Source organism: Amblyomma mixtum, chromosome 1 (assembly GCF_055824585.1).
Source record: "Amblyomma mixtum isolate Tamu chromosome 1, ASM5582458v1, whole genome shotgun sequence".
NCBI classification, from domain to species: domain Eukaryota; kingdom Metazoa; phylum Arthropoda; class Arachnida; order Ixodida; family Ixodidae; genus Amblyomma; species Amblyomma mixtum.
In genome coordinates this window covers 222,213,755-222,230,840 of record NC_143012.1, presented here as the reverse complement: position 1 = coordinate 222,230,840, position 17,086 = coordinate 222,213,755, and the positions used below count along the sequence as shown (strand labels likewise).

General features: G+C 48.5%; 1 protein-coding gene and 1 long non-coding RNA gene across 2 annotated transcripts; one reads left to right on the top strand and one right to left on the bottom strand.

Moving 5' to 3' along the window:
- Positions 1 to 288: 288 nt before the first annotated feature.
- Positions 289 to 10,675, top strand: LOC149370997 (glutamate receptor ionotropic, kainate glr-3-like). The gene is made up of 8 exons (XM_089578980.1): positions 289 to 333; positions 1,439 to 1,539; positions 1,907 to 1,997; positions 4,058 to 4,219; positions 5,112 to 5,256; positions 6,797 to 7,020; positions 7,786 to 8,063; positions 10,345 to 10,675. Exons 1-8 carry the CDS (start codon positions 289 to 291, stop codon positions 10,673 to 10,675), a joined length of 1,377 nt encoding a protein of 458 aa, XP_089435106.1.
- Positions 10,676 to 15,934: 5,259 nt separating this feature from the next.
- Positions 15,935 to 16,715, bottom strand: LOC149370996 (uncharacterized). The gene is made up of 2 exons (XR_016291781.1): positions 16,677 to 16,715; positions 15,935 to 16,078 (listed from the first exon to the last, which is right to left on the bottom strand). It is a non-coding gene; the product is annotated as an uncharacterized LOC149370996 (long non-coding RNA).
- Positions 16,716 to 17,086: the final 371 nt, after the last annotated feature.

The following is a 17,086-nucleotide window of genomic DNA, read 5'->3' as shown; positions in this document are numbered from 1 at the left end:
GTGTGTTTGCTCAGTGAATACAAGGTCCCTTGCCGATACAACGCTGCGTACGAGTGTACGTGTTCAAGGGCAGGGGATGGGCCATTTATTTCCTACCCGCCCTCCCCTTCAACCAAATTGCCCGCCTCATCGAGAGCATCAGGTCATCTGAAACAATTACGAAGGCCATTTGAGAGCATTAAGTAGAGGGCATTTCGCTAATGAAATCGATGTCTACCGTCTGTACGCTTCTTGCAGCGCAAGTGAATATCACAACCAGTCTCGAAAGCAGGCCCTGCGATCCACGACATGGACGCTCTTCGTGAGAGGCATTGGAAGATCGCATACCTGTCGGTAGGGTGCCAGGTTTTCACGCCATTGTGAAAGACGCATTTGGGCGTAGGCAAGTTAAGAGGAAGCGCTGCAAACGTAGCAGTCCATTGAAGCGAGTGGCGTGCATGAATTTTAGCAGCGCGGTTACGTCGGCTCGCGTGGGCTCCTCATACGCGTTAGGTATAGCTTTGGTGAAGCGCAACTCAGTACATCTCCTCGGGCGCACTCGCGCAGCTGACGGCAGCTTCTACATGCTGCTTCTACATGCTGCGATAATCTATAGCTAATCGGTTCTCCCATTTTTTACAATTTCGAAAGCTGCACTTAACTTTGCTGGCTTTGTAGAGTGTTAGAACGCCTAGGGGTAGAACGTCGGTTAGGGCCTTGGTTCGACCGTCATTACAGTCTTCTTCTCTCTAAGGCTTTAGTAGGCTAACCATTGCTTCTAATTGTACTGGCTCTGCAGCACACGGCAGAGCTAGTGACATGTCCTTGTTTTCAGAGGCGCATAAGGAACTTCTGGACAGTTGTTCTTACTAGCCGAACATGTGCTGGTTAAAAGATGCATGGAATTCCGTTTTAATTTTGACGCTGTTTCTCGCAAGAAATGTGACAAACTAGGCGAAATACTGCCTAGAGCCCGCCGAGAGCGCGCACTGGTCAGCTATAACCACATTAGACTTCCCTCAGTCGCATATTGTACACCTATTTGTCATCATATTATGCGCCGTAAGAGGAGACAAACTTCAAAGGCGATCGAGTATTATCACTCTGCCAAAACAGGAATCTAGGGCGTTCACGAATGCAAAGCGCGACGCGCCTGTAACCGCACTTTGTTGTCGTCAAGCTTTCACTGTCCAAGCACACGTTCTAGATTCAGATTTGAAAAGATGGTTTATGGTTTATGGGGATTTAACGTCCCAAAGTGACACAGGCTATGAGGGACGCCGTAGTGAAGGGCTCCGGAAATCTCAGAAGAGTTACCAAGATTTGCCGCAGCTCGTTTGATCAACTGTGATATTTTCCGTGTGTCATTTTTTTGCAACATGAGTATATTTCTTGTACTGATATAAAACAACGCGAATATCAGTTGGGAAAAGTGATTTTTTTTTTACTTCTTTTTCAGTACCTTCCTTACATCGATGCTAAGGTGGAGAATGGTCAGATTCAACTACTCGGCTTTATCGGGAAAATCACGCATGCCGCGATAGACTCCTTAAAACTCAAGTAAGTGGTATACCGCTGCGTCGTTCTGCAGACTCTTTCTGGTCCTTGTGAAAAAGCGTGATGCTGTGCATCGGCTAGTCTTTCTTTTCTTTTCCAATTTGCTGCTTTTACTCAGCAGAGCTCCTTATTGGTTGACTTAAAAGAGGCTGCGATGTTATCTCGATAATGACAGAGACCAACAGCATGATCGTTTTACGCTGGCTTTGTCTACGTTCGAATTACAACTGGCCCCAGAAGATGCTTTACTGACGCTTTTGATCGGGTGGTTGAGCAGTGGTTAAAGTTTAGGAGAGCCGGTGCAATTAAATGTTCAATGAAGATCTTATTCTTTCTCTCCTCTTCTCTGCATTTTTGTTTTGTTTCAAAGCTGCACTTTCGTCAAGCCGAGATACGGCACGTTCGGCGGCGAGTCGGTGAACAACACGTGGCCCGGAATCGTGGGGATGTTGGTCAAGAACGTAAGTCTCACACCACTCCAGTTCGCTCCAGATACTGCGTGGCCGCGCTGTGGGGTTAATTTGGACGGTAGACATATGTGTATCAACACAATTCTCAACTAAGTACAGCGACAACATTCGTAATATGGCCATCGTAGATTTCTATAACTTTTTTTTGCGGTTGCTATGCTATACAACAAGCACAACAATGGGCACTGATAGAACTATGGCTGGCACATTCCCTCGCACTCAAGGTGGCAGAGTGAAGGCGTATAAGCTTCTATTGGACCCTAAAATGAAGCAACCTATTGACAAGGAATCAGTGTGTACAACGGTAAACTGCCAGCAGTAAGCTCGGCGCAAGATGGCATGTGGTCAGCGCGACTACAGCTATACAGACACGCCAATTTCAAACCCAGTAGCCACGAAGGAACACAGCATTAGTTCGAAGAGAGGTGGCTCGTTAATGAAACAGCAGAGATTGTATCCAGCTTGCAAAAACCTGCGACATGCGTTGGGGGGGGGGGGGGGGGGGGGTAGTGCAGGAAGCAATTAGGAAAAAAAATGGATAAAAATGGCAGCAGAATCAGGGTGCGGGGGTACATGGATATTTCAAACTTATTACAGGGATGCGTTGACAAAGGGCGTCAGCACCAGCATTAAAAAGCCACTCAATAAAATCTCGGCAAACTTGAAGTGACGAAGAAATAAAACAAAAGAGAATCGTAGAGAGAGAGAAAAAAAAAAACTTTATTGTAACAGGAATTCGGGGCAAGCCCCAGGGTCCCCGCACGACCCCACTACACTCAAGTGTTTATGTTCCTGAGGTCCATAACACTGCATGGCAGCACGGCCGGTGGCGATGGTCTGCACGGCCGGGTCCTCCAAGCGCAGCAGGGTCTCCCAGTCCTCCAAGGTCTTGAGGTTCTCTAGGTCCCGCGGGGGAGGGTCCGCCGGGCAGAGGGAAAGGATGTGTAGGGAACAAGCGAAGGGTCCTGGGCATAGGGCGCAAGCAGGAGCGGGGAAGAAGGGATGATAGGCTAGGGTAAGGGGTGAGGGGAGTGTGTGTGTCTGTAGTCTGCGCCAGAGTGTTGCGTGTTTGTTATCTAGGGAGGGGTGGGGCGGGAGGTAGCAAATGTTTGTGTGCTCAAATAGCGCCTCTGCAAGTCATATTTGTACACTGACGTATTTTTGTGTGTCCCGATGGCCTTCTCTTTATCTGCACACAGTAGTTACGGTCTTATTTCGACGTCTTTGTTCTCATGTTTATGACTTCTTAGTAGCTTGAAGAAAAATTTCGAGGGGGCGCTTTGGGGATCTAAAGTGCGAGGAGGCGAAAGCCTTTCCCGCAACGCTGTCCAGCGTCCTTACGCTAGACAAGGAGAACTGCATATGCGTTGGCAGAATATATATATCCTTTCTGTACATAACCACGATGAATAAATACCAATAAAGAAAAGAAAAGTCGGCGTAGCACAGTGGTTAGCATGCTCGGCTATGGAACTGAAGGATGGTGGTTCAATCTCGCCGTGCAAAAGGTTATAGGAGTTTTTTTCTGGGTAATGACAAGTTATTTATGACTTGGGACTAGTAATGACTAGTTATGACTTTCACTTCAGATGTAACGGACGGACGGAGTCATGGCCGCGAGTATGAGCCATTAAAGGCTTTCGCCTTAAAAACCAACTCGTCCAATAATGGATACTCGTGTGGCAGTGAATGTGATTTTGATTTACAGTATATATTTCATGTTGTTTCTCTAATAGTCTACTCTCCGTTATTCCGACTCGAAGGGGACCTAAAGTTTGTTGGAATTTTGCGGAATTTGAATAAAATGAAGCCTTTTCAATACATGTCATAAATATGAGAACAAAGCGCCGTTACGAATTAACCGGAAGCTCGAATTAAGCGAATTAGAATGAACGACATTCCATATTCACTTGTCGTTATTCTCTGCTGCAATGGCGCATACCCTCAGCGGGGCTTGTCTCGTATTTTGCTTGCCCTCTTTCTCGTCCGTTGCATTGCTTTTTTTTTTTTTACCTGGAGAAATGTATTATCTTTCTCTTTTGTTTCGCAAGGAGGCCGACATAGCGCCAGGACCGCTGGTGGTGACGTCACAGCGCGTCTCTGTGGCCGACCCTACGGTGCCGTACTCGTATGAGGAGATGGTCATCCTCGGAGGAAGGCCCAAGCAGTTCAAGAGCAACCTTTTCAGCATCGCGCTCACCTTTTCTCCCGCGGTGAGCGCGTTTTCCTGATAACCTTTACTTTACCGGAAAAATATAGCGTGCGTGCTTGCTTGACGAACTGTATATGCACGAGACCAAAACAAGACACCAAGGCTCTGCCTTTGTCTCGCTGACCGCGATGGTAGGCAGAGATACACGCACACTAACCAGCCTCACAGACAAAAAACAAACAGCATAGCTAGACTGGGAAACGTAATTTCCTGAAGGTTATAACCTCAGATAGATACGCAACAACATATTGAGAATATTACCACCACTCGCTTTCTCGCTGTTAAGAGTAGTCTGAACGGATGCTAGAGCCACATCGTGCCTTTTAATATCTCCTTGTAAATGTCTAGCCGCCGCGGTGGCTCAGTAGTTATGGTGCTCGGCTGCTGACCCGAAAGACGCGGGCTCGATCCCGGCCGCGGCGGTTGAATTTCTTTGGAGGAGAAATTCTAGAGGCCCGTGTACTGTGCGATGTCAGCGCACGTAAAAGAACCCCAGGCGGTCGAAATTTCCGGAGCCCTCCACTACGGCGTCTCTCATAGCCTTAGTCGCTTTGGGACGTTAAACCCCATAAACCAAGCCAAACCTTGTAAATGTCTATATTTTCGCTTTTCTCTGTAAAGTTTGGTACAGAAAGTTCCTGATTTATGAATCTAGCAACATGTTTTGCAAGTATTGATCAAAGAAAACTGCACACTCGGCGGTGCTTTTGGAGCGAGTTTTCATCTGAAATTGCTGCACAACTCGCACGCGCATATATTCGTCCACGCCACTGAGTGTATGGCAGGCTTAGGTTGCGGCCTCCGGGTCCTAGCCGCCGCATGCTTCATTTTCAACGATGACCGAGCGCTCCTCGAATGAGGCACTTCACCATATATACTGTGGCTGCGCGCAGGTGTGGGCTCTGATCATCGCCAGCATGGTTGTGTGCGGGCTGGCCCACTACGTCATCGAGAGAGTTCTGCGGACGCACGGGGGGAACAAATCGCGCGGACCGGGCTACTTCATATGGCCCTTCGCCAGCAGCGTTCTCTCTGAGGGTGAGCGCACTAGCTGACGTCGCTTGACCTCCAGCTCTGCACAGTCGTCGTCAATGGCGAATGCGTTTACATCGGCCGACCGAGAGCTATAAATTTTTTCCCGATCGTGATGATGACTTGCTCCCCGAAAAAAAAAAAATGGTGGTGAAGAATAGAAGGCACGAAAAGGCACGAAGGCACGCAATCAAAGCGCTTAATTTACTTGGCGCCGCACTGTAACTCAGGCCCCCATTTTCTTCTTTTTATTGAACTAGCTTTCAGTTGTTAAAGTAGAGCTCAATAGTTCCTCCATTAAAGTACTATGCTTTTATTGCGAAAGCAATACTACTTGAACTTTCACGCCTTTGCCGTGCCGCGGCGGTGACCACCATTGACCACCATTGACCTTCATTTGACCTTGATTGCATTAGATTGGATTGGACTGGACTGGACTGGATTGGATTGGATTAGATTAGATTAGATTAGATTAGATTAGATTACATTTGATTGGATTGGATTGCATTGGACTGAAATGGATTGGATTGTATAACCGATGCATCACCACAAGTCTAACCACAAGCACCACCACCAGCTACACTACCAGCTGTACCATGGCGTAGGTACGGATATTGCTTTCGCAATTACCGGGCTTAACCAAGCGAAGCCACAGCGAATTTTTTTGTTATGAAAGCTTAGTATTGCTCCTATTCCCGACGGCAGTAGTTCAAGAATTGTGGAAGTCGTGAAAAAAAAATTAATAACTCTGGTAAAGGTGGTAGCTCCGCTGACGGCAGTAACTATATTACTGTATGCTATCCCCCAAGACCTGGAGAAGAAGCCCTTGAAGGAAATCAGCATGAACAGAATCACGATCTCTCAGCTACAGAAAGCCGCGCTGCTGCTGGAATCAGCACTTATTTTCCTCCTGTACATAACAATATTTCCTACCAAAACAAATTAAAAAGAACTTAAATTATAACAACAATAATAATAATGCAGATGCTCTTGAGAGTAGTGGAGAACAAAGACGCAGGCAGGCGCATTACGACTCCTTGAGATTGAGTTTTTTGTGTTAAAACAATGCATTATTGGCTTCGAATCAGCGCAGATATCAAAGAAATACATATAAGCGGCAATGCATATCGTATAGGCACGTTTGTGGAAGCTGTCGGTGCTCTCCAGAGTAATGTCCCCAATTTATGGAAGAAGGCTCGACCTGCATTAAAATTCTGACACTTTTTAGAACTATTAGTACTATCACAAAAGACACGTGGCGGCGCTGCCTGCCTGGTTCGTGTCGTCAACAGCAGACGTGCCCGTGGTACGTGGTCTCAGTCGTATCCCTACTGCACGCGTGTGCTTTCGAGCGATCCCGAAAGTATGAACTTCGTTGCTTGCTTTTTTTTGTTTCCACAGTCGCTTTAATGAACTCTCAATGCCTCCGGTAACTCTGATTTCAGTGAATGTAGCTAAAGATGAAATAAAAACTGACAGTAACCAATCACAGAAGACAAGCGTGTATGTGCCTATCTGTTGTCTCCCGGTCATATTCGCAATACAGCCGTGCCTCGTTGGAGCAAGCCGGGCCCAGTCAGTCAGCGACTGGTGACGTGCTTCTGGTTGCTGGGTGTGATCCTGGTGACCACCTTCTTCACGGCCTTCATGAAGGCCAGCCTGCTGGTCAAGCAGGACGTTGAGCGGCTGTGGGACATCGATGACCTGGCTCGAGAGCAGAAGATACGCCCGGTGTTGCTGCGAGGGTCGGGATTCTACCAGGCAATTAAGGCGAGCGGAGCCGCTCATCTTCGAATGAGCTTACGTTTGACGCACCTTTACGGATCTGCATCTGCGGGCGCTGTCATAAAAATCTGAAAACAGAAGGTGCCCCTGTTTACGACATGCGCATTGCAACGGTTTCGCACTTGGGCATGGTGACCTTGTGGTACAGTTGGGTACAACTAAAAAACGAAGTGGCTTTTCCCCGTCAAAGGACCCCCTTCCAGCCAATGGCGTCGGCCGATTCTCATATGAGCCTGCAAGCGGGACAAGGGGTCCTTTGTTGCAGAGAAGCCGTTTTGTTCTTGAGTTGTGTCTGACTATAGCAAGTTGTCGACTAAGTCAGAGTACGCTTTTGTTGCAGGTAAGGGCTGAAAGTGGCGGTGTTCGAGAAGCTAAAATCAAACTGCGCGTTTTGAGCCCAGAGATGTGTAACAAGAAACTTTCGAATTCGTTAAGCCTGTTTGTACGCTTTGTGCCTAGACTGGAGCGTAGATTTCCAAATTTGTGACCTGCTGGCTGCCGGGTCACTGCGCCCTAACATAACAGTATAGGACTATAAAGGGAAGCAGGAAGTTATATTAGGATCAAGGAAGCGGTCTTTATGTTGACATTTCCTCAGTTCAGCACTGTTTCATACCCTTCTGGCTTTGCATATTCACAATTCGTGAAGGCACTACGAGTGTGCCAACTTCCTTGTTTTTATCACAATTTCCGCCTTGGTACAAACTGGCTCTCCGTTTGCTCACTGCGTGTTGTCCTCTGGCCGTGCAGTACACACGGGTGGACGCCTTCCAGAAGGTGTACCGGCGCATGGCGGAGCAGGGTGGCGCCCTTCCGGCCTCGGAGCTGTTCAGCCTGTCCACGCTGCGTGACATCCAGGCCGAGCGGGCGGCCATGATCTTCACCAAGGTGGCCATCAACCGCCGCCTGCATCGCTACTGCCACATGCTGCACGGCGAGTTCTACTACGCCCGCCAGCCGGTCACGCAGGTGCCCATGGCCATGTTCGTGCGAAGAGGACTGCCACTGCGGCGGACGCTGGACCACAAGTAGGTCGCCGTAGGTTGAAGTCGATCGCGCTGGATTTACTGCTTGTTTATCATCCCCTGTTGATGATTACCGATTGCTGCTTATAGGACAACGGAGTGGATTCCAAGATGGTTTATGGATTATGGCGGTTTAACGTCCCAAAGCAACTCATGCTGAGGGATTCCGTAGTGGAGGGCTCCGGAAATTTCTACCACCTGGGATTCTTTAACGTGCACGCACTGACATCGCACAGCACATGGGCCTCTAGAATATCGCTTCCATCGAACTTCGACCGCCGCGGCCGGGATCGCACCCGCGTCTTTCGGATCAGCAACCGAGCGCCATAACCACTAAGCCACCGAAGAAATGGACGAGAAAGAATCGGGTGTGCAAATGTTAAGAAGTTCGCTGTGATAGAGCGGCGCAGCTGGGGAAGACAAGGTTATTGGAAACCAGTGAGAGGTGCCTTTACCTTACAGTGAACTAGTTAAGGGCTGATGATGATGTCTGCTAACACTGGTCACCAGGCGACATTTCATTTAATTGTAGAACTTGATTTCTATAATTGGTAAACGTTTGGTCGGATGCAGAAAAGTAAAGGCAGAGAAAGGTGATGCTGCCCAACTATACTTGCAGACAATACATCCAGGCTCGTCACGCTGGATGTCCTTGAGGTCGTTTTGATGCTTAAAAGCAAGTCTTTCATTTGGCGCTTGTTAGAGTGCTGCTAAAGCTGATGTCATTTCTGATCGGCCACTGCCCGAAACTCCAAAATTATTTGCGCGCAGTAGAGTTTGGATTCCCAAGTATATGTAAGTAACCTATGCCCTTTTGGTCTCTATACGTACCCCGACTTTTGCGCTTTCACATCTGCTCAAGGCCAGACCATGAGAACGTTGGGCAGACGGTGTGCCTTTATTGTGCAAAGTGCGGCGAGCATCTTATTGCACAATAGGAGTCTGGGAGGGGGGGGGGGGGGGAGGATCTGGATCAAAAGGCCTACAGGTGCTCTCCCTTCAGGAGGACCATGACCAGCTGGTCGGTGAGGGCCGTCGACGCCAGACACGCCCGCCGGTGGGGAAGAATGGAGAGTCGAAGGACACGAACTTCAGTGTAGTGCACGCCGCGAGTCTAAGACTTAGAACAGCTGATAGCCCCGCGAAAAACAGCGAGTATTTCAGCTTACACAGAAAAGGCAATGGGGTGATGGAAGAGGTGCTCGCGTCGTGGAAGTCAGTATTTCTGCAATGTCCGACCTGATCTTTCTATGACCACTGCCTATAGTGATGTTTGGGTGGGGCCAAGAACAGAAAAACGCATCACAGCTACGGCTTCAAACCTCAAGTATATAAACCGGATGGTCTTAAACTGCAAGGCTGTATTCTACACCATGACTTTTTCTTTTTGCCAACGTGAGCTTGGAACGCCGAAGCTCACGTGGAGCCGTACTACAGCCAGCATTTAGTATCCAGCTAAAGCATTTCTGCGGCTTCTTGCTGGTCTGAACAGACCTGAAACGAAAGTTCCATTTTAAAGTATAAAGCCTGGAGATTCTGCTGACTGCACTTTCAGAAATGCTTACTTTTAATCGGACTGAACTCTTTGCCATCCGAGGCTGAGAGCAGAGCTTGCGCACTATGTATTTTTTGGACAGAACTTCGTACATTCGCTGTAGTATCAGAGGTGTTGTTATGAGTGAGACCAGAAAATATGATGACCTTGGGAACCATACATACTTCCTTACTGAACGGTGGGCACCTGGGCTGTTACGCGGCTGAAAAACGCCCAGAGAAGACTGTATGAAGGATAGATCGTGCAAATAAGTGATAACGAGGAGTATGCAGCAGGTAAGCAGGGACGCAGAGGTGGAGAGCTCCAGGGCGTCCTGCAAGGACATCTCTGCCTCAACGATGCGAATTGCGCACCCTATTTCGTCCTTGGTGGTAGTATTGAAGGATTCCGGTAGTACAGTAATCTGCTGCGGTATGCTCACAACCCTATCTCACCCGTCTCTGCATCCTCATAAATTTATTTCGAGTGGATATGCAGACCAGGGAGGAGCATGTCCTTGAGGCCGACCTCTTCACCTTTCGTGCGTTAGGAGCCCTAGCTGGCTTATGCGGCTTGAGCCAGCTATATGTGACGAGTAAAAGTCGCCTTTTTGAAATAAAGATATAGTACGAGAAATTCTATATTATTTACGATTCGGCCACTAGGCATCCCTTGATTGGTAGATTCGCCATCCTTCGCTTATGACCACTCTCAGTATACACCCTTGTGACGGTGCTGTTCCCGCTGCAGGCTGGGCCAGATGCGTGAGGGCGGCCTTCTGGACAAGTGGCTGGCTGAGATCTCGGCCCCGGGCTGCGAGGCCGTCGTCCCGCCGACCTCCTCGGAAACGGAGCCCGAACCAGGGGAAGGATCCGCCAGCCTCAGTCATTTCCTCGCCACGTTTCTGCTCCTCGGCCTCGGGCTGGGGTGCGCCGTCGTGGTGCTGTTCCTCGAGAATCTCGTTCACTTCTATACGACCGAGAAGATGCGTAGGGCGACACTGGAGCGACGTTGGAACAAGGCTAAACTTCCACAGGAATGGCGCAAGGGTAGCGTCAGGGCTGCGTCGAAGAGGCGATGAAGCGACGTATAGATGGGAGCGTTAAAATGATCCATGAACCTCGTGTGGGGTCTTTTGCGATCACACGCTTTGTAGTTGCACCTGAGTTACACGTATGTCACACAACGGGTGGGGCATTTAGCTTTGTGACGTTCGCACTTAAGGCTTCCTTTGTCCTCGCTGAATTGCTGTTCTTGTGCTCCGGCCGGATCACGAGGTTTGCACCGCGCCGCTGAATGCATTTTAACCTTGCAAGTACGTCAGCACCACGATGCAATCTCACCGCATGGCCTTTCGTGCCCTATTCGTGTAGCCAGATGAGAAGCAGAACATGGCAGGCAGTACAATATTGCGTTTTCTGTCACATCACTTGGCTCATCACCAAACTATGTATGCACTGTGGCAACGAAGGTAGGCCACTATTCTACATCACTGAGTTAAATAGTCAACGTTCTACTTGAACATATTCTATTCTATTAACTCAGTCTGTTTACTGAACCACGCAGCTATTTGAAGAAATCATTAGATGCGCACTGACTGCCGCAAGTCCTATGCGGAGAATAATTTTATGAACTTAATGACACCGTTTCGTTTCTCGCAACTAGCGATGTTGCAAAGTGTCCGCACCTAATTAGAAATCAGCAGATACACTTCTCTGTTTAATGAATGATGCCCGGTCTAAATGTTCGTGTTCGTAAAAACGCCACATTAGCTTTTTGGTAGAGGCCCGCCGCGGTGGCTCAGATTTTAATCCGGTCTACACGTTCAAAGATATCACAACCTACTATCAAGATAGCCATCGCCTTTACCCTAGCCCATGTAAAGGCCTCAAGAAGGCGGATGAGCGGCCCCTTCTCCGCCTCTTCACCAATACATTGCTGTGCCCGGCAGCCCTAAAACATTTCGACCCCTCCTTTAGCGGCAACTGCCCGCACTGTAGTGCGGTGTCTTCGGACACCTATCACATGGTGTGGGCCCGCCCCTCCAACCCGGCCATTCCCCCCATCCCCAACCCAACCCGGGAGGACTGGGAGGACTGAGGGCTGGGAGGCGACCCTGCTCGGCTGTCACGACTAACAGGCCCAACAAGCCTTAGTCGGGCGCGCCCGGGCGGCGGCCACCGCCACTGGGGTCCCAAACTAGGGACCTCCACCTAGTGCTTGTAATGATCGGTCCCTTACGGGCTGATCCAAACATACCTCCTGTCCCTTCTGAATAAATGTTTTCACCACCACCCAGCAGTGGCTTTGGCGTTCGGCTGCTGGCCTCGAGGGTCGCGGGTCCAATTTCAATGGAGGCGACATACCTAATGATCGCGTGCTGTGCGATGTCAGCGCAAGATAAAGAACCCCAGGTGGTATAAATTAATCCGGAGCTCGTCCTACGGCGCCCCTCATAGCCTAATTGTCACTTTGGGACGTTAAACCCCACAATTATTGTATAATAGAGAAGCCAACAGCCAGAGAAACCAAGTAGCATAGGGGATTTTTAAAGAAATTTTTGGTGCTGATCACTGAAAATTATTAGTAAATGTTTTATCACTTAAAGATAATTGATTAGAAAAGCAGAGGAAAAAACAACCACATGACGCCAGTGGGAACCGAGCCCACGACGTCCGAATTACATGTCTAGATCCGGATCATGAGAGGGAAATAACTAGAAGAATAAGAATGGGGTGGAGCGCATGTGGCAGGTTCTCTCAGATCATGAACAGCAGTTTACCAATATCCCTCAAGAGAAAAGTATACAACAGCTGTATCTTGCCGGTACTCACCTATGGGGCAGAAACGTGGAGGCTAACAAAAAGGGTTGAGCCCGATTCGCAGTCAGGCCTGCGCTCTTTTGTCGTGCGTGAGATATTTTCACACTATACCAAGAATTCCAAGTTTCCTTAAAAGAAAATAGAAGCTATCAGATTCTGCTCAGATCGCTCACCGCGGTCCGCACCACTGCTCAGACAACCTGCACGTCGAGTTGGACTAAATCCCCTGAATATTTTGTCGGTTTGACGAGTCGATGAATTACGGATGACCGATCAATGCAGGCATGTACTTTTTATCGGCCTAAGGAATTCCCAATGTTTCGCAGACGCTAGATAACCTGAAGCCCACGAGAACGACTGGTAAACACTGAGAATTATGAGAAAATGTTTAGTTTATGGTTTATGGGCGCTTAACGTCCCAAAGCAACTCAGGCTATGAAGGACGCCGTAGTGAAGGTCTCCGCACATTTCGACCACCTGGGGTTCTTTAACGTGCACTGATATCGCACAGTACACGGGCCCCTAGAATTTCGCCTCCACTGAAATTCGACCACCGCGGCCGGGATCTAATACGCGTATTTCGCGTCTTTCGCGTCAGCAGCCGAGCATCATAACCCATGGAGGAAGGAAAACTAGTTCTTTCCTTCCTCCATGATCATAACCACTGAGCCACCGCGGCGGGTCTACCGGAAAATGTGCACCTTATTTTTCGGTTATTTACTTATTACGTCTAAGCTTTGCATTTAAACTAGTTGTTCTCATTGCTCCTCAAAGTATACTTCCCCAATTTGCCAACATTTTGTTGCTGACGTCTATTGCTGCCCAATTTACTTTGCCGTTTCTAACTCCAAAAGCGGTCGCAGTCGTGTGGCGCCTTCTGGCCGAGCACAGAGAACTGCGAGCGGTTCTGTGCCACCTGCAGAGAGCTCGTTGAGACAACTTTCTATTCTTACATCGTGGCATGGTGTTGCGGAGAACATGGAGGAAGGAAGGCGGAGAAACTCACATGCATGCTCACGGGAGAAGCGCAAGGTGCGAGGAGTGGGGCAGCTGCGTGCGACAACGTTTTCTGCGCCCAATTTTGATGAATGAATGAATGAATGAATGAATGAACTTTATTCCCGTCATCATAAAATAGCCGAGGAAGTACTTTCAAACCAACCAGGCAGCCGCTTTCACCCCGCTTGCGTTTCGCCTCAGCCTCAATGGTAGAGCGCTCGTTCCTCCGACGGGCACAGATGGCCCTACGGGTACAACTGCTGAGAAAGCTTTTGCAGTGTCGGTCCGTGCCGTCGTACACGATGGAGGTTTTCGATTAATTCTGACCAAATCAGGCAAGTACCCCATCCACCTGAAGTGTAAAACAAAACTGGCCGCCAAATGCCACATTTGGTGCGAAATTGGAGCCCAAACAAGCAAGCGGGTAGGCCGAGATTATTTTGTTCGATTTTCTCTGATCGACGCAACAGTCGGTAGACACCAAATTTTTGCCTGTGTGTTTTCTTCTTTCAAACGATGCGTTAGATATTGGTATACATTGAGCACCCTGTGGTATTCGTTTGCGCACGATAAATAATTTCTAATGTCTTCTTCACGCTGTTTCGGTTTCAACTGCCGAACAATGGTTGTGACGTTCAGTTGATGTTTACGACATGAGAGGAATAAAAGATCTGCTGTATAATTGCTGATAGGTCGTTTGTTGTCATTCCGGCTCTTGGTTTGGTTGTGCTTTCCTGGCGTGTAACATCCCAAAGCGGCTCAGGCTATGAGGGACGCCGCAGTGGAGGGCTCCAGATAAGTTCAACCAAATGGAGTTTTTCAAAGTTTATTCACACCGCACAGTGCGCGGGCCTCTAGCATTTCGCCTCTACCGAAATGCGACCGCCGCGGCCAGTATCGAATCCGCGCCTTTCGGGTCAGCATTCGAGCACCATAATCACTGAACCACCGCGGCGGATGTTTCAGTGCATGGAGCAGGCTGGCAAAGCCTTACAGTGAACTAAAACTGAGTGTCAGCGATTATATTGGACTTTGCTTTTCATGCTTCACGTCACCTAAACACCTCTCACACGCCACAACCGTCGTTCCGTTTATGAAATCGAAACACCGTCAAGAGGAAGTTTATAAATTATTTAGCGGTCGCAGGCGAATACCACGAGGTGATCAACGTATACACAAACGCCTAACGCATCAGCTGAGAGATGAAAACACGAAAGCAAAAATTTGGTGCCTATAGGGGACCGCAGCTTCGCAGGAGGGCGCTGCGGACGCCAGTGAAATGCGCCCTCTGCGGCCGGCTCCGCACTTTTGTCCGGGCAAACCGGTCACCCCTCCCATTGAGTAGCTGCGCGAGCAGCGCGCTTTCTCCCGAAAAAAAGCGAGTTCTGCACGTACTTTGCACGTGTTGGCCAGCCTGCAAATCTCTTTGTGCAGTCGCGAGCTTTTTTGGCTTTTTCCCCTCGTGCTTGAACGCTGACGAGCTTCAGAGGATTAGCAAAATGTACAGGGGCGCTAGAAAGAAATGCGAACAGCACGGCGCCCACGCGCTGCGTAGTCGGAATTTATCTTTAATGCGTTTTTATCTCGGTAGCAACAAAAAGACGCTAGAGTGGTACATTATTATATCACGGACGTCTCTAGCGTATTTGTGTTGCGAGCCAAGCATAAGAGTGACGAAAATAAATTCCAACAGCGGCGCACCTAGGCACCGCGCTGTTTGCATTTCTTTCTGTCGCAGCAGTACGCTCTAAGATGTAGGTTAAAAGAAATAGTGGACAGTGATTTTTTTTTCGCTGCGCAAACTTGAAAAAAAAAAACTGCTAGTGGATCAGACCCACTCCGTGAAGCAGATGGTTGACGAAAAAGCCGGTACCGTAACGGCGAAATGTGTATCGCAAGTAAATGACGAGATCATTTAAGACATGGAATTCGAGGTAAATACCATTTTTTTTTGGCGCAGCCATCTTCGCAAGATACTTAATTTCGTTGGGTGGCTGAGCAGTTCGGTGCATGCAGGTTTGTTGGCCAAATAATGATTTTTTTACGTGTTTCGCTGAACACTAATGGAAATAATTTTCATTTTAACTTAAAATAAAGTGGCCTTAAGGAGACATGCGAGGCTGAAGAGAAAAAAATGGCTGAGGCTTATCTAAGGTTAAGCCTAGTCAGATGCGAAGCATATTGATGGCTAGGCTTGGTAAAGTTCCTCGCTTTGTTCTTCAGTTGTTGTAGAACGTTGTCGCCGAGCCGCATATTGAGCACGCCGCTTCCCAAGCAACCACCGATATCCTTCGGACGGCCGACAGAGGTCTGTTTCGGATGTTCTGTACGTCCGCTGAACATCCGCAAACAGCCGGTAGACGTCCGTCGGCCGTCCGAAAGGTGGCCAAAGGTATACGGTTCGCCGGCCGACGGACGTCCAGTTGAGTACGTCCATTGGCGGATCTTTCTCGAATATTCGCATATATGGTGCATGCGTGCTTTTTTCACTCCGCGCAATGCAATAAAACAAAAAACAGTTTGATGCATAGCAGGCATATTTTATTGTGGTTGATGATACATCAGCAGAGCAATGGGTTATATTCGGAAAATTTCTTAAATGTGACTCTTCAAATGTGGTAAGCTTGGGACACACATCCGTAATCTTCCCACCCACAGTATTTCTGAAATAAAAAGAACGCGGCAAACATCAGTCATGTAAAACAAATGGCACAATGCAGCAGCCCAAGTAAAAACATTGGAACCAATTAATAGAAGTGTTTAATGCTGCAAGTATAACAGACAATGCACTTTAACAAACACCTCAATAAGTATAAGACAATAACAGCTCTCACTTTCCACACCATATTTGACAATGTATATGTTCTTTATTTATTCTCATGGGCCTTAGCGCACTAACCTGCGCAGCACTGTACGCGACTGTGCACAGAAAGCTGCAAAGCTTCCGTTGCGAACCACTGCGAACTACACGTGCTTGCTATGGTCTGCCTTTCGCGCGTTGTCACTCTTTATATAGGCACAGAGAACCTAGCGATGCCTTAAATATTAACAAGATGCGAAAATACTCCGTCCCGCAACTTTGAAGAGGAGTGGGAATTAGCCGTGCGAGTCGAGGGCTCCCGAAAGTGTGAGAACAGCACACACTTGTGGAAGCCATCTCCTCGCGCTTACTGCTCCCACTGTCCTGTGAACGAATGTTATATGAGCATGCATGCTGCATTGTCCTAGAAGCAAGTTCCAAGAAGTGTACTGGATACATACCTTCGTAGGCAATCACATGTGCACTAAGCCTTCTTTAAAGGGTCCCTGAAACGGTGTCCATGCAGGCAAGGAGAAGTCGAAATATTGATAGACATTGAACGATCCATCATCCTACCGCAAAAATTTTTGATCTACCTTGTGTGGAACCAGAGATAATGGCTATTAAAAATGACCACCAGCCTTTTCCCTCTCAACTCGTACACCGGAGCGGACCATAAAAAAATAAAGATTACAGGCCGGGACCATGCTCCGCCCACAAATACGTCATCGACGAGATTGGTTTGTTTACTTCCGGTTGACGCGCTCTTTCGCTCGCTCGCTCGTTTTCCGGCTGTCTGCTGTGTTCACCTGTCTCGCAACCGTCGCTGCGGCTTCTCTCGTACTATGGACCCCGAGCTGAAGGAACGACT